The sequence below is a fragment of the Thalassophryne amazonica genome, chromosome 1 (genome assembly GCF_902500255.1).
Source record: "Thalassophryne amazonica chromosome 1, fThaAma1.1, whole genome shotgun sequence".
NCBI classification, from domain to species: Eukaryota; Metazoa; Chordata; class Actinopteri; order Batrachoidiformes; family Batrachoididae; genus Thalassophryne; species Thalassophryne amazonica.
This window is the reverse complement of record NC_047103.1, coordinates 88,691,469-88,719,402: the sequence shown is the minus strand read 5'-3', so window position 1 is coordinate 88,719,402 and position 27,934 is coordinate 88,691,469. Positions and strand designations below refer to the sequence as shown.

The following is a 27,934-nucleotide window of genomic DNA, read 5'->3' as shown; positions in this document are numbered from 1 at the left end:
AGGTGCACTTTCACAGCAGTCACTGGATTTCTCCAGCTTATCAGTTGAGTTTATAGGACTAGGTCGTACAATTCCTTAGGGTGTTCATATGAACACGATAACTGGAATAATTGATGGTTTATTGGGTTGACAGCGGGTGCGATGGACGTATGGACAGACACAAGACATTTCATGTCCCCCTGGAAGGCAGGAGATAAAAATGACATCAGTATCAGATGGAAACTAGCATGCTACAGCGAGTGGAGATAGGGTACTTTTTCTGTATGTACTTTATTGCTCTTTGAGGCCCAACACCAATGGCCTCATTTATAAGAATCAAGACTAAAACACATACATATGAGCACACATCAAGTCAGCAATCTACATGTGTATTTTTTTTCTCTACAGTTTTAAAACCATGCGTGTGTAGAGTTCTCCTTTTATAAATCTCAATCAAATAATCATTTACATGTAAACTGTGTCTGGTGCTCTGAAGGCAGACCATTCTGTCACATTGCTCACAGATCAGCCCTTGGTGGCCTACAGAGTCACATGCGCTAACTACCACCTTGAGCCAGAAAGGCAGAATGATCTCTAAATACTTCTATGTCTCAGTCACATTGCTGATGCCCTCCAACAACATCACAGCAGCCATCCTTACACATGATCATTACGCACCACTGCAACTATATGTAGCATCCACAAACAACAAAACCAAAATAATAAGAGGGGTGATATGATTTAGTACATTCAATTTATATATATATATATATATATATATATATATATATATATATATATATATATATATACACTCAACAAAAATATAAATGCAACACTTTTGGTTTTGCTCCCATTTGTATGAGATGAACTCAAAGATCTAAAACTTTTTCCACATACACAATATCACCATTTCCCTCAAATTGTTCACAACCAGTCTAAATCTGTGATAGTGAGCACTTCTCCTTTGCTGAGATAATCCATCCCACCTCACAGGTGTGCCATATCAAGATGCTGATTAGACACCATGATTAGTGCACAGGTGTGCCTTAGACTGCCCACAATAAAAGGCCACTCTGAAAGGTGCAGTTTTGTTTTATTGGGGGGATACCAGTCAGTATCTGGTGTGACCACCATTTGCTTCATGCAGTGCAACACATCTCCTTCACATAGAGTTGATCGGGTTGTCAATTGTGGCCTGTGGAATGTTGGTCCACTCCTCTTCAGTGGCTGTGCGAATTTGCTGGATATTGGCAGGAACTGGTACACGCTGTTGTATACGCCGGTCCAGAGCATCCCAAACATGCTCAATGGGTGACATGTCCGGTGAGTATGCCGGCCATGCAAGAACTGGGACATTTTCAGCTTCCAAGAATTGTGTACAGATCCTTGCAACATGGGGCCGTGCATTATCCTGCTGCAACATGAGGTGATGTTCTTGGATGTATGGCACAACAATGGGCCTCAGGATCTCGTCACGGTATCTCTGTGCATTCAAAATGCCATCAATAAAATGCACCTGTGTTCTTCGTCCATAACAGACGCCTGCCCATACCATAACCCCACCGCCACCATGGGCCACTCGATCCACAACATTGACATCAGAAAACCGCTCACCCACACGACGCCACACACGCTGTCTGCCATCTGCCCTGGACAGTGTGAACCGGGATTCATCTGTGAAGAGAACACCTCTCCAACGTGCCAAATGCCAGCGAATGTGAGCATTTGCCCACTCAAGTCGTTACGACGACGAACTGGAGTCAGGTCGAGACCCCGATGAGGACAACGAGCATGCAGATGAGCTTCCCTGAGATAGTTTTCTGACAGTTTGTGCAGAAATGCTTTGGTTATGCAAACCGATTGTTTCAGCAGCTGTCCAAGTGGCTGGTCTCAGACGATCTTGGAGGTGAACATGCTGGATGTGGAGGTCCTGGGCTGGTGTGGTTACACGTGGTCTGCGGTTGTGAGGCTGGTTGGATGTACTGCCAAATTCCTCTGAAACGCCTTTGGAGACGGCTTATGGTAGAGAAATGAACATTCAATACACGAGCAACAGCTCTGGTTGACATTCCTGCTGTCAGCATGCCAACTGCACGCTCCCATCAAATCTTGCGACATCTGTGGCATTGTGCTGTGTGATAAACTGCACCTTTCAGAGTGGCCTTTATTGTGGGCAGTCTAAGGCACACCTGTGCACTAATCATGGTGTCTAATCAGCATCTTGATATGGCACACCTGTGAGGTGGATGGATTATCTCAGCAAAGGAGAAGTGCTCACTATCACAGATTTAGACTGGTTTGTGAACAATATTTAAGGGGAAATGGTGATATTGTGTATGTGGAAAAAGTTTTAGATCTTTGAGTTCATCTCATACAAAATGGGAGCAAAACCAAAAGTGTTGCGTTTATTTTTTTGTTGAGTGTATATACTGCACCTTGTGAATGGCAAATTGTACATATTCATATCAGGGTGTGTGTGTGTGTGTGTGTGTGTGTGTGTGTGTGTGTGTGTGTCTGTGTGTGTGTAAACAGAAACAATATTGCCATGATGATAAGAAAGGGAGCTCACATTAGCTTCTGTTTCTTGCATTAAATTCCGTCTCACCTTTTCATTTCCATTTCACCGTATCAGGCAGGACTGGCTGTGAAGAGAATCTAGGCTGAGTTTGATGCATGTTGTTTCTTCTGGTATGTTGTTCCTTTATAAATTCCAGTTCATGTGTGGTTAAAGGTATACACATTTAGTGCATGCACATCATTTCTAAATGAGGCCTCTGGAGTGTGCTGAGATCACCCCTGAAAATGCCTATTTCCGCTGATCACATGCCGCTTCACTGATGCATGGTTTCTACCAGTGCAGTCCCAACACTCAGTTCACATCTTGTAAGAACTGCCTTCACGCTTGGTCACCAGGTCAAGTCTAGGAACATGCACTATTGCTGTGCATTGCTGCATCCATCACACTACAAAGCTGCCTTGAGTCCTCATGCATACAACTCAAATGCAATAATCTATCTTGATGCAGGCAGGTGAAACGTGGGCATTCTGTTGGTATTCTCCAGGCATACGGGTCTTCAACACTGAAGCAGGTGTGTGCTGGATCATGCCCAGAGAAATGTGTCACATGGGCAAAATGTTGCATCTGATGTTCCCTTACAATGGAATGATAGTCCTAAACAGAGTTTCTCAGCTCAAGGCCCCTCCCACACCCTGTAACCCTTTACTGGAGTAAGATCGATGATGAAAATCAATGGGTGCTCCTGCTCTGCACAGTACTCACACTACCTGTGCAAAAGCTGGTATGATGTCCAGCAACTTTGAGGGGATGCTGTAAATTCTCAAGATGTCTCAGAAAGCAGCCCTGTAAACTGAATCAAATCCTTTGTAAAAAAAAAAAAAAAATCAACACAGGCTGTCAAGAAACACTTCCGATATTCACATTTACATTCAATGAGGACTCACAGGTTTGGTGCTGAGTGGCAGGTACGAATGAAAACTGTTGAGAATAATCCTTGCAACCACATTTAAGTGGCACAGAGAACAACACTCTGTAGTTACTGCAATGCATGCAATCACTCTTTCTTTTCCAGAGTGAAGCAACAAGTCATTTCTTCCAGTCCATAGTGATGATGTCCAGCTCCCATTTCGAAATAAAGATTTACAATGCCAGGAGAACAGTGTCTCCATCCACATGGAGGAGTTCAGTTCCAATACCACAGATTCCAGGCACTTCCCCAACCTCATCTGTTCCACAGTCTTTGCAATCTGACCAACACTTGGCAGCTCACAGTTGACTGGAAAATCAGTCATAAGATCCCTAGAACTGGACATGTCTAATGTCCCAGAAGGATGATCAGCCCCATACTGCTGCTCAAAGTAGCCATCGTAAGGTGACAGCCCAGCAGGGGCATCTGTCAGGAGCAAGCCATCATCCACTGTAACTGGTATGAGATGTATGAAGCTGCAGCTGAAGGAAGAACAGAAGTCATCCACAAAACAATGGCAAAATCGGCACCAGGAACAAGTGGTACTTCATGTAAAGTGTACAAGAACTGTCCTAAACTCCTACTGCGACTGTGGAAAATTCTGCGAGTTTTCTGGAGAAAGGGAAAGATCCCAGATCAATGGCAAGTGGCTGAAGGGATGTGTATCCCAAAGGAGGATAACTCCTCTAAGCTAGACCAGTTCCGCATCATCTCCTTGCTGTGTGTTGAGGCAAAGATCTTCTTCATTGCCATTTCCAGGAGGCTGTGCACCTACCTGAAAAATAACACCTATATCAACACATCAGTCCAGAAAGGCAGCATTTCAGGAATGCTGGGCTGTGTGGAGCATAACGGTGTGGTGACACAGCTAATTTGAGAGGCCAGAGAGTACAAAGGTAATCTGGCAGTGCTATGCTTAACCTGGCAAATGCATTTTGGCTCCATTCCACACAAGTTAGTCCAACTCACCCTGATTAAACATCATGTCCCTAGTAGGTGCAGAGACCTCATCGCTAACTACTACAGCAATTTCAGGATGAGGGTCTCCTCTGGAGCAACAACATCTAGTGGGCATAAGGTGGAGATCGGCATCATTACAGGGTGCACCGTTTCCGTGACGCTGTTCTCCCTGGCTATGAATATGCTTTTTTTTTTTTTTTTAAATACATTTATTAATTTTAGTGAAAAAACACACATACAATAAAAAATATACAACAGAGATATAACGATGGGTTAACAGAAGAATAGCCAGTGTACAAGAAGCATTGTCCCATATGATAAGGGGTAAAAAAAATAAAAAATAAATTTTTTTTTAAAGAAAAATAATAATAATAATGAATAAAATAATAGTAATAAATAAAATAATAGAGTAAGAAAAATGAAAGTCTCCGCCTTATAATGTCCAATAAACAATATTATGTTTCCCTGTGTCCCCACCATCCAAAAGAATGTTTGATAAATTAGAACTTTCCAAATATTTTACAAAGGGTCTCCAAATTGCCTCGAAGAGCTCAATTTTCCTTCAGAGTATAGGTTATCTTTTCCAAAGGAAGGCTAGAGGACATTTCTTGTATCCAAAGGACCAAAGGCTGGGCGCTCAATTTTCTTCCAAAACAATGCTATCAAACGCTTAGCATGGAGGTAAGCCATGTTCAAAAGTGTCTTCGCTGAACTATGCATAGACAATTTGGGGGATATAGACCTAAATAAATCATTTAGGGATGTTGTTGTATATTACTGTCAACATATATTCATCACACCTGCTATGTCTTTCCAAAACTTCTGTAACTCCTCACATTCCCACAAGCAAGGCATAGAGTACCCTTATCTCTATTACATTGACACGTGTCTGGAATATTGTTGTCAAAGGAGTGGAAGTTTAACTGGAGAGATATATGTTCGCATGTCCAATTAAGCTGTAAAAGCTGTAACCTTGTGTTTTACACTCTGGGTATGAGCCTTTAGACAGACTCCTTCCACTCGTCTAGAGATACCCTCTCCTATGTCTTCCCTCCAAGAGTTCAACCTGTTTACAGAAGAGTTCGGTCGATTGATCAATTAACAAATTATACAATGGGAAATATGCTTTTGGTGTAATGATAGTCAAATATTGCTTTCTCAACTATTGATAAGCAGGTATGGTAGTTTGTTCTTTAGTGAGCGCAACAAACTCCTCACTTGTAAAAATTTGAAAAAATGTGAGTTGGGTAGATTATATTTACCTCTTATTTGTTCAATGACATCCATTACACCATCACGATATAATCTTCAACCTTAATCCATCCTCTATTAGCCCAATCTTGAAACCTGAATCCGACATACCTGGCTTAAATTGAGAGCTACCCCAATATAGGACTAAAACGTGAGAATGAAATGTCTTCTTTCAATACTTTATGAACTTTATACCAAATATTACCATATGTACCATGGGATTTTTTTTGTCTTACTTCTCAGCTCTTTAACTGGTGCACTATATAAATATGAGATAATAGGCATCTCCACGTCAAGCGAGGAAGATTCAATATTTGCCCATTCTGGAGGGTGGTCATCCAAAAAGTAAAACATCATCATTCTCAATTGGGCAGCCCAATAATACCATTCAAAGTTTGGTGTTTTTAGTCCTCCTCTATCATATGGCAAGTACAGTAAAGTTAATCTTAGCCTATGGCGACGGTTATTCCAAAGAAAATTTGAGACCAATTTTTTAATCCTTGAGAAAAGGCCCTGTGGAACAGGCAGTGGGATATTTTGGAATAAATACATAAGTCTGGGCCTGCCGCTTTTCCTAAATTCATTGCTTCCATAGCATCCATTATTTCTTTGATAGTCAAACTGGCATTAAGTTTTTCTCTTAACTCCTCCGAGATAGATGGAATTTCAAGTGCATCTAGGAATGCTGTTTGCTTCATTTAGAAGTTATGGCACTCCGAGTGGTATAAATCTTCATAAAAGTTCTTAAACACCGTATTTATTCCTTTAGGTTCTACAATTAATTCACCTGTATTTTTCTTCAGAGTTTATTGTTCGTTCTGTTTTAAGATGTTTGAGACGCCAAGCCAGCAGTCTCCCAGGCTTCTCACCTTGATCGTAAAAGGATTGTCTAAGTCTCCTCAAACATTCGGCAGCTTTTTTCGGCAGAGAGTTCATTGTACTGAGCCTTACATAATAAAAGTTCCTTTTGGCATTGTATAGACTTATCCTCAAGAACCCTTTGTTCTAAAATCCCAATCTTGGCCTCAAGTTGATTAAATCTATGTTGTGTATTTCTTGATTTTGTGGTGGTGAAACTTATTATTTGGCCCTGTAAAAAAGCTTTGAAGGCTTCCCATCTGACACATGCTGAGGTTTGAGATGTGTTCTGTTCAAAGTACAACTCTATCTGAGAGTTAATATAATCTATAAATGCTGAATTTTGCAACCACTTAATAGAGAAACGCCAACGTGAAGGGTTTGAAGTAATTCAGTGTCATTATAAATTAAAGAGATTGGAGCATGATCCGATATCAAAATACTGTCATAACAACAGTTTTTAATTTTATGTCTGAGAGTTGCGGATATTAGAAAAAAGTCAATTCTAGAATAAGTCTTATAGGTAGCTGAATAGCATGAGTAAACTGTATCATATGGATACAACTCTCGCCAAATCTCCAATAAATTTAATTCTGATATGAAATAGTTTATAGCCTTCCTAGATTGAAGGTGAGAAGAGGAGGAACTTGTGGACCTATCCTTAACCTGATCCAAAACCACGTTGTAATCTCCACCTATTATATGTTGACCATCCAATGTTGAGAGCAGCAAAAACAGGTCTTTAAAAAATTTTGGATTATCCTCATTGGGGCCATAAATGTTAACCAAATTAATTTGGTAGTTAAAATAGATCCCTGTATAATTAAAAAGCGTCCAGATGAATCTTTAATTGTATTACTAATTTCAAAGGGGATACGCTTATGGATAAGAATCATCACACCACGTGCATGAGAACTAAAGGATGCAGAAAAGACAGATCCTGGCCATCGTCTACTGATCATGGCAACATTACAAGGCAGTAAGTGGGTCTCTTGCAAAAAAATGATGTTTGCTTGCAAACGCTTCGATCTGGTTAAAACTTGCTTCACTTTACTAATTTTATTCAAACCCCTACAATTCCAGGAGGTTATCTTCACATTCATTATTTGGGACATAGGTTAGCTTGAATTAAACAGAATACTGCAGAGAGGCAATGAAAGAAGTAATAAACAAAAATAAAACAGAATAAAAACACATAGAATGAGTAATAAACTGTACTCAATAAACTGTAACATTACTTTAGAAAACACATTTTTGAACTGGAAAAAACAAACTGAACATCCCACCATAATCCCAAAATGCCCCGTAGAGTCTAAGAATCCTTCCCTCCCTTTAATCAACCTCCGCCTTATGTCCGTAGTCTACTCTTTTTCAAAACTTACTTTGCTACCGTTTAAAATAAAATAAAATAAAAAAAATTGTATGAGCTATATACTCCACTTTAAAGTTGGCACAAAGAGAAATGATAAACAAAAATTAAATAGAAAGCATAATTTAAAAAAAAAAGGGCCATAAATTTATATATAGAAAAGTGCAACTTTGAAGCCACAGCCATAATGCCACTGCTGTACCAGCCATAACCCTTACTCACGTATACATCCCGTTTGCAGCGTCAATAAAGGACAGTCATCCATATGTTTATGAGCTGGCTACTACAAGGAGTCAACAAAGCGTTCTGCCTCAGTGGGAGACTCAAAGGTGTACGAGCGGTCCCCATATGATACTCTCAGGCACGCCGGGTACAGCATCCCATAACGGACACCCTTGGCACGCATCCTCAGCTTGATGGCAGTGAAGCTCCTCTGTTGTTTCTGGACTTCTGCTGACAAATCCAGGAAAAACATCACCTGCCGATCTTTATACAGGACCTTTCCTTTACGTCGAGCAGCTTGTTGGACAAGTTCTTTATCTCTAAAGTTGAGAAACTTCATAATGATGGCCCGTGGCGCATTAGTTTGTTTAGGATTATTCGGCCCGGGTAAGCGATGACATCTTTCAATGATGGTCGGCGCCCGGCGCGGACCCAAATCCAGGACTTAAAAGAAGCAAGCTCTCCATGAAGAAGCACGGGTCGTCTCCCTCTGCCCCCTCTGGTAAGCCAACCAACCTCAGGTTCGATCTGCACCCACGGTTTTCTTGGTCATCAAGTTTAGAAGTAAGCTTTTTTACATCGCCCTCCAATTTAGTTGCTCTAGCTTGCAAGGTAGCCACAAGATCATCGTTCTGGGATATACGGCTTTCAGCGTGCATTAACCTTGAGACACAGCTTTGTACCTCATTTCTTATCTCCTGCATGGTAGAGTGTAATTTGGCAAATTTGCCGTTAACCTCCGAGCGTAGATCTAGAATCGTTTTCATGATGTCTCCCGTGGTACATTCAGGCTGCACGTCATTATCGGGTTCTTCTTCAGAGTTAGCGTGGTGTATGTTAGCCACGGCTACTTCTTCCAAAATTTGGGCTTCCCGCTGCTCTGTCGGGGCTGCTTTAGCTGGTTTCTTAGGCATTGTCTTGTTTATTGGTTTGTGGCAAGATTACTACACGTTTTGTAAAAGTAAAGGGAGTATATAACTCAAGGATTTGTAAAAATAGCGGAGCCAGGTAAATACGTGTCCTACCACCACGTAGCCATAACCGGAAGTCTGGCTATGAATATGCTTACTAAATCTGCTGGCCCCGAACGCATTCCGGACAACAGCAGCCAGCCATCAGAGCTTTCATGGATGAACTCACAGTCATGACAGAATCAGTCCCAGGCTGCAGGTGGATTCTGAAGGGACTTGAGAAGATGATGGAGTGGGCCCGGATACAATTAAACCAGCCAAATCAAGATCCATGGTGCTGAGGAAGGGAAAGGTGGAGGACAAGTTCTGGTTTAATATCACAGGTACAACAATTCCAGCAATCATAGAGAAGCCTGTCAAGAGTTTGGACAAGGTCTTTGACAGCTCTCTGAGAGACTCAGCATCTATTCAGGCAACGTGTGTTGAGTTGGATGGCTGGCTGAAAGCAGTGGACAAATCTGGTCTACCTGGAAAATACAAAGCCTGGGTCTACCAGCAGAGCATCCTTCCCAGGATACTGTGGCCCCTCCTCATCTATGCCATCCCAATCTCTACAGTAGAGACCCTGGAGAGAAAAGTCAGTAAGCACCTCTGGAGATGGCTTAGCTTGCCAAAGAGCCTGAGCAGTATCACACTCTATGGGCACAACAACAAACTTCAGCTCCCCTTCAAATCCTTGGAAGAGGAATTCAAGGTTTCAAGAGCGAGAGAAGTGGTGCAGTACAGGGACTCTAGTGATCCAAAGGTGGCCAAAGCTGGAATCCAGGGGCGGACGGGCAGGAAGTGGAGGGCAGAGGAGGCTGTCCAAGAGGCTGAGGCAAGGCTGTGTCTCAGGAGCTTGGTGGGAGTGGTCACGAGAGGCCGAGCTGGATTGGGATCCTTTCCAACTGAAACTTCCCAGCTGAACAGCAAAGGGAAGGAGAAGGGGCGCCTTGTTCAAGAGGAGGTGAGAGCAGTGGTGGGGGAGACAACAGCCTGCAACGCAGTGGGAATGAGGCAGCAGGGGGCTTGGACAAGGTGAGAGAATGCAGTTGAGAGGAAGGTGAGCTGGTCTCAGATCTGGAAAGCCGAGCCTCACCGCATTAAGTTCCTCATCAAGGCAGTGTATGATGTGCTTCCTAGCCCATCTAACCTGCACATATGGGACATAGCAGAAACACCAGCATGTCCATTGTGTTCCAAGAGAGATACCCTAGAACACATCCTCAGCTGCTGTACAACAGCACTTGGAGAAGGACGATACCGGTGGAGGCATGATCAAGTCCTTAAGACCATCACTGATGCTATCAGCACTGGACTGGTGTGGGCAAAGCAGTTTTGTCCTTCCAAGAAATCCATTGCCTTTGTCAGAGCTGGGGAGCATTCAGGCCCGGTCAGAAGATCACAGGCAGGTATCCTGACCTCTGCTACAGACTGGTTGCTGCTGGTGGACCTTGGCAGCTGAAGTTCCCCAGCCACATTGCTGTCACCACCCACCGACCAGACATTGTCCTTGTGTCAGTGTTGACCAGGGAAGTCATGCTACTGGAGCTCACAGTTCCATGGGAAGATCAATTGGAGGAAGCATTTGAGAGGAAGTTCTATAAGTATATGGGGCTGTCAGCAGGCTGGATGGAGAGCGAGATGCCTCCCAGTGGAGCTTGGATGCAGAGGTTTCGCCGCCCATTCATTTGTCAGAGCCTTAACCAGTTTAGGCACCAAAGCAGAGCGAAAGAGGAGAGCCATCCGCAATACCATCGAAGCAGCAGAGAGGGCCTCAACATGCCTGTGGCTCAAGACAGGAGAACCATGGAGTCGTGGTAGCCAGTTAGCCATGTGGACACAAGCTGGGGTCTGATCAACCCCGGCTGCGTCACCTGGTTGAGGGTGTATGAAGTTGAAAGACCCGAAACACTCCATGATTCCAGGAACATCACTGACGATGTGTCCAGTAGCATCAGTAGATGTATTGACACAGATGAGGGGTAGGTTTGCAGGTACAAAGTGCTTTGATTCATCTGTAAGCAAGCTGAGGGTCATTAGACCACAGATGAGTCACCTCATCGCAGATTCCTCTAACAAATGCCTCCTTGTCTATTCTCAGGGTCATCACAACCCACTCTGCTCCATATACAGAACAGAATCTCCAACAAGCCATGCCCTATGACTCATCTGGACAATATTCAGGCTGCTCTCAGATATGAAAGATCTCAGATAAACACTGGCAGGTCCATTATAATCCCTAGCAACTTTGAAGGTCTGATTGTGGAAAATCTTCCAAATTCCATTTGGGTCACCACTGGTGTCCATGTGTACAAGGTCTCCAGCCAAGGATGAATATACAAATTCCCAAGAAACGGTTTGGCCAGATACAATGCAAATGCCACTCCCTCAGCACACTTCAGGCTGCAGGGTCACCTCCAGTCCCCAGATGAAGAATTATGCTGTGCCCACAACACACAAATAAAAATAAAATAGAGAAATACAGTACAACACAGCATATTCTCCATGTAATATGGAGTTGAATTAGGAAGGGCATCTGGCATAACATTTGTGACAAATCAACACACAGATCCACCATAGATCTGCTGTGGGGACCCAGTGTGAAACGAGAAAAGCTGAAGGGGCTTACTTTGACTAGTGGAAAACAATAGTCTGTAGGTGGTAACTGGATTTAGAGATATTTCCCACAACCTGAGTCTATTTATTTGAAAATCTGAATAATTAAAGCCCCCCCCCCCCCACCTCTAATATATATATATATATATATATATATATATATATATATATATATATATATATATATATATATATATATATATATATAATGTGAAGGTACATTAGAATCTGTCCATGAGTACTGCAATGTTACTACACTGTGACAATATGCATGAAAATAATTCTGGTCTCATGTATTCAATGGGAAATAACTTTTTTTGTTTGTTTGTTTACGTGTGTGTGTGTGTGTGTATATATATATATATATATATATATATATATATATATATATATATATATATATATAAACATACCAAGGTGTCTTCATCAGGTTTAGATCCAATGGCAACATATTTAATATCTCAAGATTGCGCACCAAAACCAAGGTCAGCCACCAGCTGGTCCAAGATCTACTTTTTTGTTGATGACTGTGTTCTTTTCTACCCCAGCGAGGACGGACTGCAATTACTAGTCAGCAGCTTCTCTGCTGCCTCGCAGTGGTTCAGCCTTTACGTGAGCACTAAGAAAATAGAGGTTTTCTACCAACCTCTCCCTCCAATACACAGCACATCGATCAAGCAGTATGTTTTGATGGCAAGCTTTTGAGGAACACAGTTGCCTTTGTGTACCTAGGGAGCATTCTGTTGAGTAACGCCCAACTGGACAGAGAGATCTCCAGCTGCATCGCAAAGGCAAGTGCATTCTTTGGACGCCTGCAAAAGAGGGTGAGGAATAGCCACACCATAACTCCAACCACAAAAGTTGGTGTGTATCGAGCAGTCTTGTTAAGTACCCTTCTCTGTGGAGGAAAGTGTTTGACAACAGACTGCTGCCACATCCAGCAACTTGAGGCCTTTCAGCAATGCTGCCTTAGAAAGATTCTGAAGAAACCCTGGGAGGAGAAAGTATCAAATCTTGAGGTGTTATACAGATCCAAGTGTCAATCTGTTGAAAGTGTCATCGTGAAGAAACAACTCCAATGGACAGGTCACCTTGTCCGTATGAACGACCATAGAACTCCCAAGCAATTATTTATGGTGAGCTCGCCAGCAGTGAGCGTCGAGTTGTAAGGCCCAGGAAGCGCTACAAAGACTCTGTAAAGGACTCTCTTAAGAAGTGTGGCATTGCTGTTGGTGAGCTCGAACTGCTAGCACAAAACCGCCCACTCTGGAAAGCCACCATCCAGAAGGGAATTTCCTCCTTTGAGGAAAAGAGGGCGTACAACATCCACCAGGCCCACCTTCGGCGGAAAGCTCCTAACTCTGCTGATGCTCCTTATAGATGTGCCACCTGTTCAAGGCCCTGTGGATTGGTTGCTGGCCTCGCAGCCCATACCCGCGCCATCCACCACCAGTAGTCTTCGTTGACTTTGACGCAACATCCAAGCTTGGGACTCCGGCGAGGGCGGTCGCATATCCTCCTCTCTCCTCTATCTCTGCTCCAACCTTCAAAGTCCCTACTTCACCAGGCTGTGAATTCTTCAAACTATATTGGATTAATAATGGAACTGATCAGCTGGTCTCTGAACGCTATTGACACCATTTTTTCTACAAGAAAATCAGGGCCGGGGGACCCTGCATGTCCGGATGGAACTTACCCTGCGGGCTATGTTCTCGATGCCTGGGAGACTTGACGGGTCGCATGCTTTGCACCTTTCTCTGTGGAGGACGTCGAGGATTTATTCATATTTGGGTTCATAGTGAGAGGGCTGGTACTTATTGGCTTATGTGCTGCCCTGACCTACCGAAAGATTGGCAAGACGGCTGCCGCCAAAACCACGACCCCTCGCTTGTCTGTCATGATTAATGAGTTGGGCAAGGCAATGCACTCTCAGACTGCGTTAACCCTTGAACTCAGACGCAAACTGGATAACATCTCGGAGCAAATGCATGCCTTGCAGGAGAAGGTGAAGATTTCAGAGGCTGGGGAATTTTCATAATTGGGATTTGGTTTGTTCATGTGAAGCTGGAAAAGTGTTTTTCACTGCTCAACCACAAACACGGAAGGCTTATCAGCCTCTCAAGGATAAAATGCCCATTGTTTTTCCTCCAGAAGAAATTCTACGGCCTTGGGAAGATTGGCTGCCTCCTTATCTCTCTTACTCCAGTACACAAGGACAGACAGACTCACACATGGACAAAGACTGAAGCATGCTCCACTTTCCCTCCTACCTCCCCTCCTGTCCCCCATCACACACCCCATCCCGGCCACGGCTCACGCTACCCCTTTCCCTTCCGGAGGCTGCCTGGTTTTAGTTGCGGCAGGTCCCCGTTCCCCCCAAGCTAGCGACGGCGCAACTCCTGTTGCAGCGGCTACCAAACACTGACATCTCCTCAATTTGGAAAACGGACTGTTTCAAGTTTAGTGCAAATAAACAATGTCAAATGTATATGTGTTGTCTTAATTCTGATGAGTGCCATTATTACAGTAAACAAGGAATAATTGTGGATTATTGCTGTTTGTCTGTGGAAAGGTGAGTGTGGACGTAATCTCGTTGTTGTTGCACTCGTAATGACAATGACAATAAATGTCATCCATTCATCCAACATATATATATATATATATATATATATATATATATATATATATATATATATATATATATATATATATATATATATATATAATTTATCAGTTACATGTGTTAACAGATCTGTTGGGTTCTTCGGTTCAGAGGTTGACTGGTCGGTTAATTCAGGCATTTCATTTCAAAAGCTTTACTACCACTACTATATAATGCATGCAATCAACTAGTATGGCAGGGGTGGGGGAGGTATCATTTTATACAGTTCATCACAGATCTGTAGTTTGTTTAGGCATGCGTCACCACTGACTTCTTCATTTGTCTTTGCTTTATATTTTTTGATGGATCACTCTATTGCGGCATGTTGTCAGTAATGTGTTAGTGCTTTAATGTACCACTGCATTGCTTTTGGATATTTTACCATAAAACAACAGAATGAAGTGTTTCAGGGCACTACTCTTGGTTATTGTTGGTTCCAGTTCATGCAAATAGAATCTTGCACCTTGCCCATCAGGCACTACAGTGCTCAACCTCCAGATCAGCAAGTTGGAGCAAAAAAAAAAAAAAACATTTATATTTTATATTTATATGTGTGTGTGTGTGTGTGTGTGTGTGTGTGTGTGTGTGTGTGTGTGTGTGTGTGTGTGTGTGTGTGTGTGTGTGTGTGTGTGTGTGTATGTATGTAATCTCTAGGGAGTGGTGGGCACAGCTAACCAAAAAGTTAGCTTTGCCGCCCTGTGTGCTTCCCTTGGGTATGGGGCTGCTCCCTGTGCCTCCATGAGGAGGGGTGGTGTCGGGGGTGCGTTCCGGCGCCATCGGGCCGCTCCCCTGTTGGTTCGTCGTGCTGCCCAGTGGCTCTGGGGGCTGCCCTCCCTGGCCCCTGTGCCCTTCCGCTGTCCTTTTACTCCTGGTTTCTCCCGGGGCCCTGTGTCCTGGACCCATTTCCGTCGGTGCTCGTGGCTGGCCGCATGGCTTCTGACATCCCGGAGTGGTCCACGTCATATGGTAAGGTTCTGTACTCTTGTCTTGGCCCAACACACCAGCCACAGTAGTGATCAGATATTTAACTGTGATCTAGCCGTCACCACAATTCGGTTTTGGGTGCTCTCAAGGGGATCAAGACTCTGGTGTCCTAGATTAGGGTATGGATGCTCACTATTAGACAACAGACTGTTGCCGTCACTGTTTGTTCATGTGTGGTTGTTTGTCCTGGTATGTTGTATGGTTGGGGCCCCGTCGCCTCGGTGTCTCAACTCACAGTTATTGTCTTCACCACTCATCTTTTGTTCTTGTCTGTCTTTGTGTTGTTTTGGTGGTCGGCCCTTCCTGATAGAAGTTGTTGGTTGGCTTTGAGTAGGATGTTGTAGGCTGATTGGGAAGGGTGGATGTGGGTCACACACACACCACGTTCACTCACGCACTACATACCTTCTGTCTTGCAAGAATAAATTGCATATACGAGGTCTGTTAGAAGACTATCCGACCTTTTTATTTTTTGCAAAAACTATATGGATTTGAATAATGTGAGCTTGCATCAGCCAAGCTTGAACCTTCGTGCGCACGCGTGAGTTTTTTCATGCCTGTCGGTTGCGTCATTCGCCTGTGAGCACGCTTTGGGTGAGCAGTGGTCCACCCCCATCGTCGGATTTTTATTGTGAGGAAAATGTCTGAAAGATTTGGAGCTTTGCTGCATCAAATTTTTCCAGAAACTGTGAGAGACAGCCAGGTGGAAACCATTCGGAAGATTCAGATGGCTTTCAGGGACGATTCTATGGGGATCACACAGATTAAGGAGTGTTACAACCGGTTTAAAGACGGCGCACAATGGTGGAGGGCGCGCCTCGCTCCGAGCGGCGATCGACAGGCTGAAACGACCAGATCATTTCCAAACTGAACGCTGTGTTGATCCGGGACGTCGTCTGACTACTACAGAAATGGCAGAAGAGGTGGACATACCACTTTTTCGGCACATTCTACTGTTACAGGAGTTTTTGTCATGAAAAGACGTCTGGAGGAATTCGCGCATTGGGACGGAGCCGCTAATGGCGCGGGACAAAAGCAACGCCATGATGAAGCCTCGCAGGACATGTTGTGGCATGTCCAGCTCGTCCACAATTACTCGGATAGTCACACGACTGAAAAGCCACCGAAAGCAGTCTGAATCTTCCGAATGGTGCAAGAGCTGGGCATGTTACAACATGTCCTGTGAGACCAACACGAGGTGCTTTTGTCCCGCGCCATAAGTGGCTCCGTGGCAAATTCCTCCGCTCCTCTTTTCATGACAAAAACTCCTGCAACAGTGGAACGTGCCGAAAAAGTGGTATGTCTACCTCTTCTGCCATTTCTGTAGCAGTTAGACGACGTCCCGGATCAACACAGCGTTCAGTTTGGAAATGATCTGGTCGTTTCAGCCTGTCGATCGCCGCTCGGAGCGCGGCACGCCCTCCGCCATTGTGCGCCATCTTTAAACCGGTTGTAACACTCCTTGATCTGTGTGATCCCCATAGAATCTTCCCTGAAAGCTGTCTGAATCTTCCGAATGGTTTCCACCTGGCTGTCTCTCACAGGTTCTGGAAAATTTGATGCAGCAGCGGGTATCCCAATACCCGCTGTGCATAAAGTGATGACGTCATAGCATGCACAACCCAAGAACTGTCCACAGATGATAATATGAAAAGGCGAGAAGTGTGTGTTGGTCCCAATATGGATATTCCGGGTAATTTTATCATGGATAGTCTGACAATGAAGAGCAGCCAAAGCAGCCAGCTTGATGAGGACCCCTGCCAAATTTGGAGAGCAGCACGGTACCAGCCAACACGACAAAAGTTAAAGTGAGCCAACTTTTTATGTACGCGTTTGCTGGGTGTCGTGTGTTTTGAAATAACATTAAATATTGTTAATGTGTTGTGTATCTCAGTAAGTGATAATAATGCAAATAACATGCAGTTGTCGTGCAGTATGCATTTTCGGAGTCCCTCCGTCCATGCCCAGTCGCCCAAAATGACCGATATTCACCCTTGTCTAATTCAGGCGAACATTGGTCATGGACATCAGGCCTCTGAAAATGCATAGTGCCCTCCAAAAGCATGTTATTGTATTAGTATTGTCTCCAGTACACATGCAACTACTAACAAGCTGATTTTGAGTTTTAGCACCACAATCACTTCTGGTAGCATCAAAGGCGACCACAGACCCAAACAATGAGTCAGCACTTCTGTCTTTGTGCATCCTGCCCACTGCTGGAAGCTCTTGTTTATTACATAGCTTCCAGCAGTGAAGCAGCTGAGAGGAGCAGCGAAGCTCAACTCTACTCAGTAACAGTGTCACCGTGAGGCAGAGGTCTTGGAAAATAAAGCAGTGCTGACTAACGGATTTGATTTATAAATAAAATAAATACCGATAGAATAACTCCATTAATGTCAATTCTGTCATTTTACAAAGTTAAAACATAACATATATCTTTTAATTTTAAATAATGCACTAATTCTGAAGTTTTGTAACAAACACAGACAGATGCCAAAGGGATTATGGGTAAAATGTGCCTCCGCTAACACTGATTGATTGACTCATTTATTCTATGTAAAAACCAACACATTAATGTGAAGTGTGTGTGTTGTTGTTTACATATAAATGTGCTTTTGTAAAATATGCTTTTTTTATTTGTATAAAAAAAAGCCAAAAAAGTTATTTCGACAACCGTGTGATATAACCAGGGTCAAAATAAATATAACACTGCCATCTACTGGTGTCCAGACGCTCATACTGCTATGAACACACTGAACACTACTGACCAGTAGATGGCAGTAGACTGGGAAAACTTGCCAAAACAAAATTCCAGATAATCCATGTCTACTACGTTTAAGATGCATGGAATTTAATAAGCGCAAACTGAATATATATATATATATATATATACGAGGTCTGTCAATAAAGTAAGGTCCTTTTTATTTTTTTCGAAAACTATATGGATTTCATTCATATGTTTTTACGTCAGACAAGCTTGAACCCTCGTGCGCATGCGTGAGTTTTTCCACACCTGTCAGTGACGTCATTTGCCTGTGAGCACGCCTTGGGAAGGAGTGGTCCCGCCCCCTCATCGAATTTTCATTGTCTGGAAATGGCGGAATGAAAAGGACTTTTTTTCCATCAGAATTTTTTCAGAAGCTGTTAGAGACTGGCACCTGGAAACCATTCGAAAAATTTATCTGGCTTTCGGTGAAAATTTTACGGGCTTCACAGAGAATAAGGTCTGTTACTACAGCTTTAAGGACCCCTTTAAGGACGCTCGGTGCGCCGCGCTCCGAGCACAAGCCACCGGACCATTTCTAAACGGATGGCTCTGTGGATACGAGACCGTCGTGTGCTCTTTCTCTGGTTATCACAAGAGCTGGACATCAGCCATTTTGCAGCAGATTTCACTTTTAACAAGAGATTTTGTCATGAAAAGCCGCACAGAGGCTTCGCGCGTCACGACCGATTCGCTTTGGAAGCGAGACAAAGGAACACCTCCGTTTCGGCGTGTCAGAGGACAAGTTTGGACATGTCTATCTCGGCTTTCAATGCTTACCAGTCCAGTAAGTATCAGTGAAATTGTGGAGAGCTGCTCCCCTCCACAGCATGTCTTTTTCCTGATTCTCTCCCTCAGCCCCAACCAGCCCCAGCAGAAGACTGCCCCTCCCTGAGCCTGGTTCTGCTGGAGGTTTCTTCCTGTTAAAAGGGAGTTTTTCCTTCCCACTGTCGCCAAGTGCTTGCTCACAGGGGGTCGTTTTGACCGTTGGGGTTTTTCCGTAATTATTGTATGGCTTTGCCTTGCAATATAAAGCGCCTTGGGGCAACTGTTTGTTGTGATTTGGCGCTATATAAATAAAATTGATTTGATTTCAGAATGTTGATGGCTGACCGGAGCGTGGCTCGCTCTCCACCGTTGTGCGGCCGTCTTTAAACCGGTTGTACGACTCCTTAATCTGTGTGATGCCCATAGGATCATCACCGAAAGACGTCTGAATCATCTGAATGGTTTCCACCTGGCTGTCGCCCAGTTTCTGGCAAAATTTGATGCACTCACACTGCTCCTGTTGTTCCGTCTTTTTCCTTGGAATGAAAAAATGCCGAGCGCATGACACACACCTCACACAAAGGCTGCTTACTAGGAAATGACGCAATCAACAGGCGTGAAAAAATTCACGCATGCGCAGTTGCGCACGAAGGTTCAAGGTTGGCTCATGCAAGCACACGTGATTCAAATCCATCAGGTTTTTAAAAAAAATAAAAAGGTCGGATACTTTTCTAACAGACCTCGTATATATGTATGTCAAATTTTCGTAGTGCATCCCAAAACAAATAAATAAAAGATGACAAAAAAATATGATAGCAAACTAATTGCTTCCTGATTGTTCTTTAGTATTTGAATCTTGAATAGTTCACATCACATTTTTTGGCCTGTGTAGCAAATGAAAAGGCACATGATACAGCTTGGAAAATTCATTACTAAAGTTCTTAAAGAGTAGCTGAGCCACAATGAGCTGCTTGTTCCCCAAAGTACATCAACACTTTACTGATGTTGCCACAGACACAGCAATTTGTTGATAACAACTAACGTCTTGGATCAAAGAACAAAAGAGAAATGATGCTATAAATATCGAGGTTTAAAAAAGCTACACAGGCCAATCCCTCATCTGCTAGGAGTCTGGATACAGTCAGAAGACCCGATGAGATTGAACACATAAGAGGCAGTAGTGAAGAAAGGTTTCAGTGTTTCCACTCACTTGTGACAGCCACATGTCTGTTGTTTTTTCCTTCATCTATGGCATCCATGACCTCATTGGGACTACAAACAAAACGATCGGTACATCCCTAGAGACATACGCACACCATAAAGGAACAGTCTTTGAGGATACTTTACAGAGAAACACAACAGAACCTGCTGTATGAGATGAACAACTTCAGTTTTCAGCCAATTTTCTGTTATTTATTTATATTAATAGCATTTTTTATGACGTATATTAGAGTAATGAGTTTGGATTTGTAAATTGAAGGGGTGATGAAGCATATACAGTTGTATGCGAAAGTTTGGGCACCTCTAATAATTTTCATGATTTTCCTATATAAATTATTGGTTGTCTGGATCAGAAATGTCAGTTAAATATATCATATAGCAGGCAAACACAGTGATATTTGAGAAGTGAAATGAATTTTTAGTATTTACAGAAAGTGTGCAATAATTATTTAAACAAAATTGGGCAGGTGCATAAATTTGGGCACCCTTGTCATTTATTGATTCAAATACATGTAGCACTAATTATTAGAAAACAAAATTGGTTTGGTAAGCTCATTGACCCTTGACCTTACACAGTTGAATCCAATCATGAAAAAGGGTATCGTTTTTTTTTATTTGTTTGTTTTTATTTGTTTGTTCTGGTGCTAAGGTGGCCATTTGCAAATGTTTCCCCTCTTTGCATCTCTTCTAATGAGTGGCAACATGGGAGCCTCCACAAAGATTGTTCAACACCATGGCTTAGGGGAAGGATATAAAAGGATCTCTCAGAGATTTCAGTTTCCACTGTGAGGAACATAGTGAGGAAATGGAAGACCACAGGCACAGTATGAGTTAAGGCCCAAAGTGGCAGGCCAAGAAAAATCTCAGATAAGCTGAAGTGAAGGATGGCGAGAACAGTCAGTCAACCCACAGACCTGCTCCAAAGACCTACAACATGATCTTACTGCAGATAGTGTCTCTGTGCATCGTTCAACTACACAGCACACTTTGCACAAAGAGATGCTGTAATGCAGAGGAAGCCTTTTCTGCGTACATGCCACAGAGTCGCTTGAGGTTTGGACAAGCCAGAGTCATTTTGGAATAACGTGCTGTGAACTGATGAAACTAAAATTGAGTTATTTGGACATAACAAGGGGCGGTATGCATGGCTGAAAAAGAACACAGCATTCCAAGAAAACCATTGCTACCTACAGTAAAATTTGGTGGTGGTTCCATCATGCTATGGGGCTGTGTGGCCAGTGCAGGTACTGGGAATCTTGTTAAAGTGGAGGGTCACATGGATTCCAGTCAATATAAGCAGATTCTTGAGAACAATGTTCATGAATCAGTGACAAAGCTGAAGTTGCGCCGGGGTTGGATCTTTCAACAAGACAACAACCCTAAACACTGTTCAAAACCTACTAAGGCATTCATGCAGAGGAACAAGTACAACATTCTGGAATGGCCATCTCAGTCCCCAAGCCTGAATATTATTGAAAATCTGTGGTGTGATTTTAAGTGGGCTGTCCATGCACAGAAACCAACATACCTGAGATATTTTGTAAAGAACAATGGTCCAAAATACCTTCAACCAGAAACCAGACTCTCATTGGAAGCTATAGGAAATGTTGAGAGGCTGTTATTTCTGCAAAAGGAGGACCTACTAAATATTGATGTATTTGTTTTCTGTTGGGGTGCCAAAATTTATGCGACTGCCTATTTTTTTAAAGAATTATTGCACACTTTCTGTAAATCCTATAAACTTCATTTCACTTTCAAATTCAAATGTATTAATTTATATAGTGCCAATTTATGATGAGATCGCCTCAAGGTGCTTCACACAACATAATAAAAACAGAGAAAACTGAATTAAAAACTTAAAACACAATAAAAACACAAAACCATAAAAGAACACAAGAATAAACACACATCATAACACATTAAAACTAATGATAAAACAAGGAAAACAAATCTTTAAACGTGATTTAAAAGTTTCCACAGTATCCGACTGGCATATGTGTGCTGTTCCACAGAGCTGGGGCACGGTAGGAGAAAGCTCTGTCACCGGCAGACTTTTTATTCACCCTGGGAACACATAAAAGTCCTGCACTTCTCAAATATCACTGTGTTTGTCTGCTATATGATATATTTAAATGAAATTGCTGATCCAAACAACCAATGATTTATAAAGGAAAATCATGGAAATCATCAGGGGTGCCCAAACTTGTACATACAACTGTATGTTATGAACAGAATATGTGTTTGCATATACGAGGTCTACTAGATAATAAACCGACCCTTTTATTTTTTTTTTAACTATATGGATTTGAATGACGTGCGATTACACCAATCATGCTTGAACCCTCGTGCGCATGCGTGAGTTTTTTCACGCGTGTCGGTGACGTCATTTCCCTGTGGGCAGGCCTTGAGTGAGATGTGGTCCCGCCCTCTCGGCTGAATTCCTTTGTTTCACACGCTGCTCGAGACGGCGCGCGTTTTTTCTGGACCTGTGAGGAATATCCGAGTGGACACTATTCGAGAGATTAAGCTGGTTTTCGGTGAAAAGTTTAACAGCTGATGAGAGATTATGGAGTGTTTCTGTCGGTGTAAGGACTTCCCACGGAGCGGGACGTCGTGCAGCGCTTCCAGGCGCCGTCGTCAGCCTGTTTCGAGCTGAAAACATCCTAATTTAAGGCTTAATTCACCCAGGACGTCGTGAGAGAACAGAGAAGATTCAGAAGAGGCCGGCATGATGACTTTATGCGGACATTCCACTGTTTAAGGACATTTTTTAATGAGTGCAAATTCGCTGAGTCGTTTCCGTGACGACTTGGCAAATCTGTGTGCGCCGCGACAGGAAAAACATCTCCGTGTTGAAAACCATTTGTAAAATTCAGGCGGCTTTTGATGGCTTTCAACAAGTGAGTAACTGAGAAATTGTTTAACAGCTTGGGCATGTTCCAACTTGCCTGTTAAGGTTTCCAACGGAGGTGTTTTTCCTGTTGCGACCCCCCGCGGCCCGACATGCGACTCTGCCCGCACGTTCTTTCATTACAAAATGTCCGTTAACAATGGAATGTCCGAATAAACTCCTCATGCCGACTTCTGAAAGTTCTCTGTTCTCTGACGACTTCCTGGGTCAACAGAGCCTGAAATGTGGAAGTTTTCAACTTGAAACAGCGAGACGCTGCCGCCCCGAAGCGCAGATCGCCGTCAGGCGCCGTGGGCCGTCCTTACGGTGACACTACCAGACCAAAATCTCTCATCAGCCGTTAAAATTTTTACCGAAAACCAGCTGAATTTATCGAATGGTGTCCACTCAGTTGTGCCTTACAGTTTTGAAAAAAATTTGATCAAACAAAGCAGCAGTCTCTGAGCCATTCCTAAACAATGAAAAAAATCGACGAGAGGGTGGGCCACTCCTCACTCAAAGACTGCCCACAGGCGAATGACGTAACCGACAGGCGTGAAAAAACTCTTGCATGCCCACGAGGGTTCAAGCATGTCTGATGTAATCACACGTGATTCAAATCCATATGGTTTTTGAAAAAAATAATAAGGTCGGATACTTTTCTAATAGACCTCGTACATATATATATATATATATATATATATAATTTAATGAAAAGTAAAGTTTACAAGACATTAGTGAGACCAACAATGTTGTGCAGCACTAACAAAAACACGGAGGGAAAGCTGAAGATGCTGTGACATTCCTTGCGAGTGGTGAGAATGGACAACATTAGGACTGAGCATTTCAGATGTCAAGCGGTTTGTGCTCTTGTTTCCAAAGTAGAAGGTTCACAGTTCAAGACCATTTCTGACTATATTTGTGTACGTTCTGCTGCATCTGAATTCCTCGTACAGCATTCGTGTGGCACTAAGGGAAATATGTCAAATTAGCAGGCCAGCATGAATGTAGAGAGGATGCACACTACTGTCGTGTTGCAGTCGAACTGGAGAATATTCGTACAGTGGTTGCACTGCTTGCCCAAATGGCATTCAAAATTACAACCCACCAGCATTTGGAGCAGTCTGATTGCGTTGGCATGTCCAGATTGTGCCCCTGATGAGCGCTTCTCCGTGACGTGGACGGGGTCTAACAGCCATGATGGCATAATAATTCAGATGAATTCTCTGACACACGAGGTGTCAATGGATGTGTGACTACATGCACAATCCAGACATTATACCATGATCACAGGCGTTGTGCGTCAGTGCATCTCCGTCACACATTGACGCGCACTGCGGCCGAGTGGACGGGGTCTAACAGCCATGATGACATGATAATTCAGACGAATCCTCTGACACATGAGGTGGAATGTCAATGGATGTGTGATTACATGCACAATCTGGACGTTATACCACGATCACAGGCACTGTGCATCAGTGTCAGTGGATCTCAGAGCCATGCAAGTTGCCCCTCGCCTCTGGGCCACTGGCGCTTTGTACAGGCAACCAGCAACCTCATGGACTCCTGCTGCTTTTAATCTGTCCGGGACAACAGCTGATCGCAGCAGTGCATGTGCCTGCTTCATCCAAACATCCCACCTGTTCTTGCTACAACTATTTGTACACACAAGTGCCTGAAAGACAAAGTGTGTGCTGTGCGAACCCATCGCACCCTCTCGAGGCAGGTACTGGCAAAATTCCAGGTGACATGCATGAACATCTAACACTGCTTGCATGGCACTTGGAAAATGTGTGGCATGTCCCACTCTTGGCACGATAACAGAATGCAGACAATCACCTTCGTACTCACAGAGAAATTTGTCTAAGTCCCACATAAGTGTGGCTTTGCTGTGTGCGCTGAGAACTGACAGGAGGTGTGTCCTCCCACTGAAGCGGCTGTGGAAATCTGTGGATCTGGACACTCCAGTTGGACACCACGTACTGTGTTTGGACGGACATGGACAAACAACTGCCCACTGTGATGCACGTTTGTCTATTTGCTGTTATCAAGTGGACATAAATAAAAACATATATCAATGTGGCGATCTGCTGCAGCCAGCGAGCATGTGCACAGCACGCACATGGACAGGCTGCTCCCAGGTTGAAATGGACCATCAGATCAGAACATGCAGCAGGCAATCTCACTGTCACGTCACCCATGTGAGCTCTGTTCCACATGACACAGTGTCCTGTGCCGTGTTGTCCACAAGACACGTGCACACGCGGCCGGTTGGAGAAACACCAGCAGATGTGAACATGAATGAGTGAACTGCTTCTCATTCATGTTATTTCATGACTGTATGTCTGTGACCAAGGGTCATTTACAAAGGAACAGGCGGATCATATTTGTATCGCATCTCTTGATAAATGCGGTGTTTTATATGGTGTGTGATTCTAATATTTTTTTGTAATACTTCCATGTCCTTCCTGATATGAGGCAGATTCCCGCAGCTTTCAAAGAACAGCTCTGTAGCTCAGTGGTAAAGTCGCTGGCTGGCAATTGGAGCTTTTGAAATGTGCGAGTTCGCATCCAGTGGGTGGTGTGTTTTTCTCACTTTTTTTTTTATTATTCCACATAAGCTGTGCAATGTGATTCCACAGGTACCGGCTGGTTTTTATTTTTTTTATTTATACAACATAAGTGGCGCAATGTGCTGCAAAAGACACCGGGCATGAAATCTCGCTCCAGGTTCGTGCACGTCTGCCCGTCGGTACAATGTCTCTAATTTTGAATTGTTTTGCGCTGTTTCGCCATTTTCATCCAAATGCCATCCAAACTTCACACTATGTAGCAGCTCCAATTCTGTTTGTTTTTCCAATTTGTGTGATTCGTACAGCATTCGTGCTCTAGTGTGACGGGGCCTTAATGGAAGGGGATGTGGGATGTAATTTGTGCATAGAAGTCAGTTACGCCTCGATTTTCTTCCAAATAATGCACATCATCTTTAGAAATAAAGGTTTGAGTTTGTGAGTGGGTGGGGGGTGGGGGTCTGTTGTTTGTCGAGTGCCAAATAAACAGAGATGGACAGGAAACAGTCAAAGCCATCAGGTTGTTGTGTGGGCCGCTGAAGAGGAGGTACTGCTGGCCCACCACCACCAGTCGGCGCCCTGCTTGGAGTGCGGGCTTCAAGCATGAGAGGGCGCCGAGACAGAGAGTGACAGCTGTCACTCATTTACACCAGCTGTCACCAATCACCAGCGTCCCTACAAAAGCCAGATTATTACTCCACCTCCTCGCCGAGAAATCAGCTACCGTCTAAGGTAACCACCTCTGCTGAATTATCGTTGTATCTAACATTGTTCTGTGTGCAGCCGTGTTCCTGCGGGTTCTGTCTGAAGCTGGATTGGCGGATAGTGGGAGGGCGACGTTCTTCGCCTCTCACTCCATCCAGGGACGAGACTAACAGGAGCTGCACGGGTGAAATTGTTTCTGGAGGTGGAGGTTTTCCCTCCTTGAAGATCTGTAGGTGAAGGAGTACTGGGTGTGTGGATACACACTCACCATTGACTGTTTTTCATCTTCTGCCAGCAGTACCAGGGTCTGCAACAGTAGACGGTGACCACCTGGGGACTCAGGACTTGGCGGCTCCGGTGTTCTTCAGGCCGTTGGTGGTGGAAGCTGTGTGGGTCCTGGCTCTTTGATCGCCAGAGGTCTCCTATCTTCGAGCCTGCCCGCACGTCACCTTGTGTTTAATTGGCATTGTATCTTTGTCTGTATCCAGTTGTGCGTTTCACAACATTAAATTGTTACTCTTTGTCTTATCCATTGTCCGTTCATTTGCGCCCCCTGTTGTGGGTCCGTGTTACGACACCTTCCCAACAGGATTTCTCGGCCATTCGTCATGGATCCCGAGGGGCGTCAACCACAGCTTGAACAGCCAATGGGAGAACAAGGAGCGCAGGCGTCAGCAGGAGGCGTGGTAAGTGATCTGCAGCAAATCCTTACCGCTTTCACCGCTCAGTTAAATCTGGTAGCCGAGCAGAATGCAGTCCTCAATCGGAGGGTGGAGGCTCTCACCGCCAGAGTGGAAGCGCGCGACTCAAGCGCTGCTGCAGTGACTCCTCCTGCTGGCTCTGGGCCACAGACAGACGTTCCACTGGCCGTTCAACAAACCCCCCCACCGTCCCCTGAAGCTTACATAAGCCCTCCAGAACCGTACGGAGGCTGTGTCGAAACGTGCACAGACTTCTTAATGCAGTGTTCGCTCGTTTTTCCACAGCGTCCAGTTATGTACGCATCAGATGCCAGCCGGGTGGCTTATGTGATTAATTTGCTTCGAGCTGAGGCACGCGCCTGGGCTACGGCGCTTTGGGAACAGAATTCGTGGCTCCTGACGTCATACGCTGGGTTTGTACGGGAATTCAAACAGGTGTTTGATCATCCCAACAGAGGTGAGACCGCCTCGAGCGTGCTGCTGTCAATGAGACAGGGACGCCGGAGCGCAGCTGATTATGCAGTCGACTTCCGCATCGCGGCTGCGAGGTCCGGCTGGAATAATGTTGCGCTCCGCACCGCCTTCATAAACGGACTGTCTCCGGTCCTGAAGGAGCATCTGCTGGCTAAGGAGGAACCGCAGGATTTCGACGGGCTTATCAATTTGGTTATACGCTTAGACAACCGGTTGAATGAACACCGTCGGGAGCAGGCCGGGGGGCGTGGTCGGGCTCAAGCCGTCCCTCTTTCCTCCGGGTCCGAAAGGGTGTCGTCGTCCCCACGTTCCACTGCCAGAGGGCTCCGTGTGGCAACAGCTCCCCCTGCTGACGAAGCTATGGACACGAGCAGGGCCAAATTAAAATCAAATATCAGACAAAGGAGGCTGGCCCGTGGGGAGTGTTTTTTCTGTGGCTCTTGTGAGCACAGGTTAAAAGACTGCCCCAAACGATCAAACTCCAACGCCCATCCTTAGG

The 27,934-nt window shown here is 44.2% G+C and overlaps 1 protein-coding gene across 1 annotated transcript in view; it reads right to left on the bottom strand.

Annotated features, from left to right (window-relative positions):
• LOC117508966 (kinesin-1 heavy chain-like) overlaps window positions 1-27,934 on the bottom strand; it is a 119,869-nt gene that overhangs the window by 83,082 nt on the left and 8,853 nt on the right. Inside the window, 1 exon segment of the mRNA XM_034168825.1 lies at window positions 20,085-20,172. Coding sequence (XP_034024716.1) covers window positions 20,085-20,172 — 88 coding nt within the window.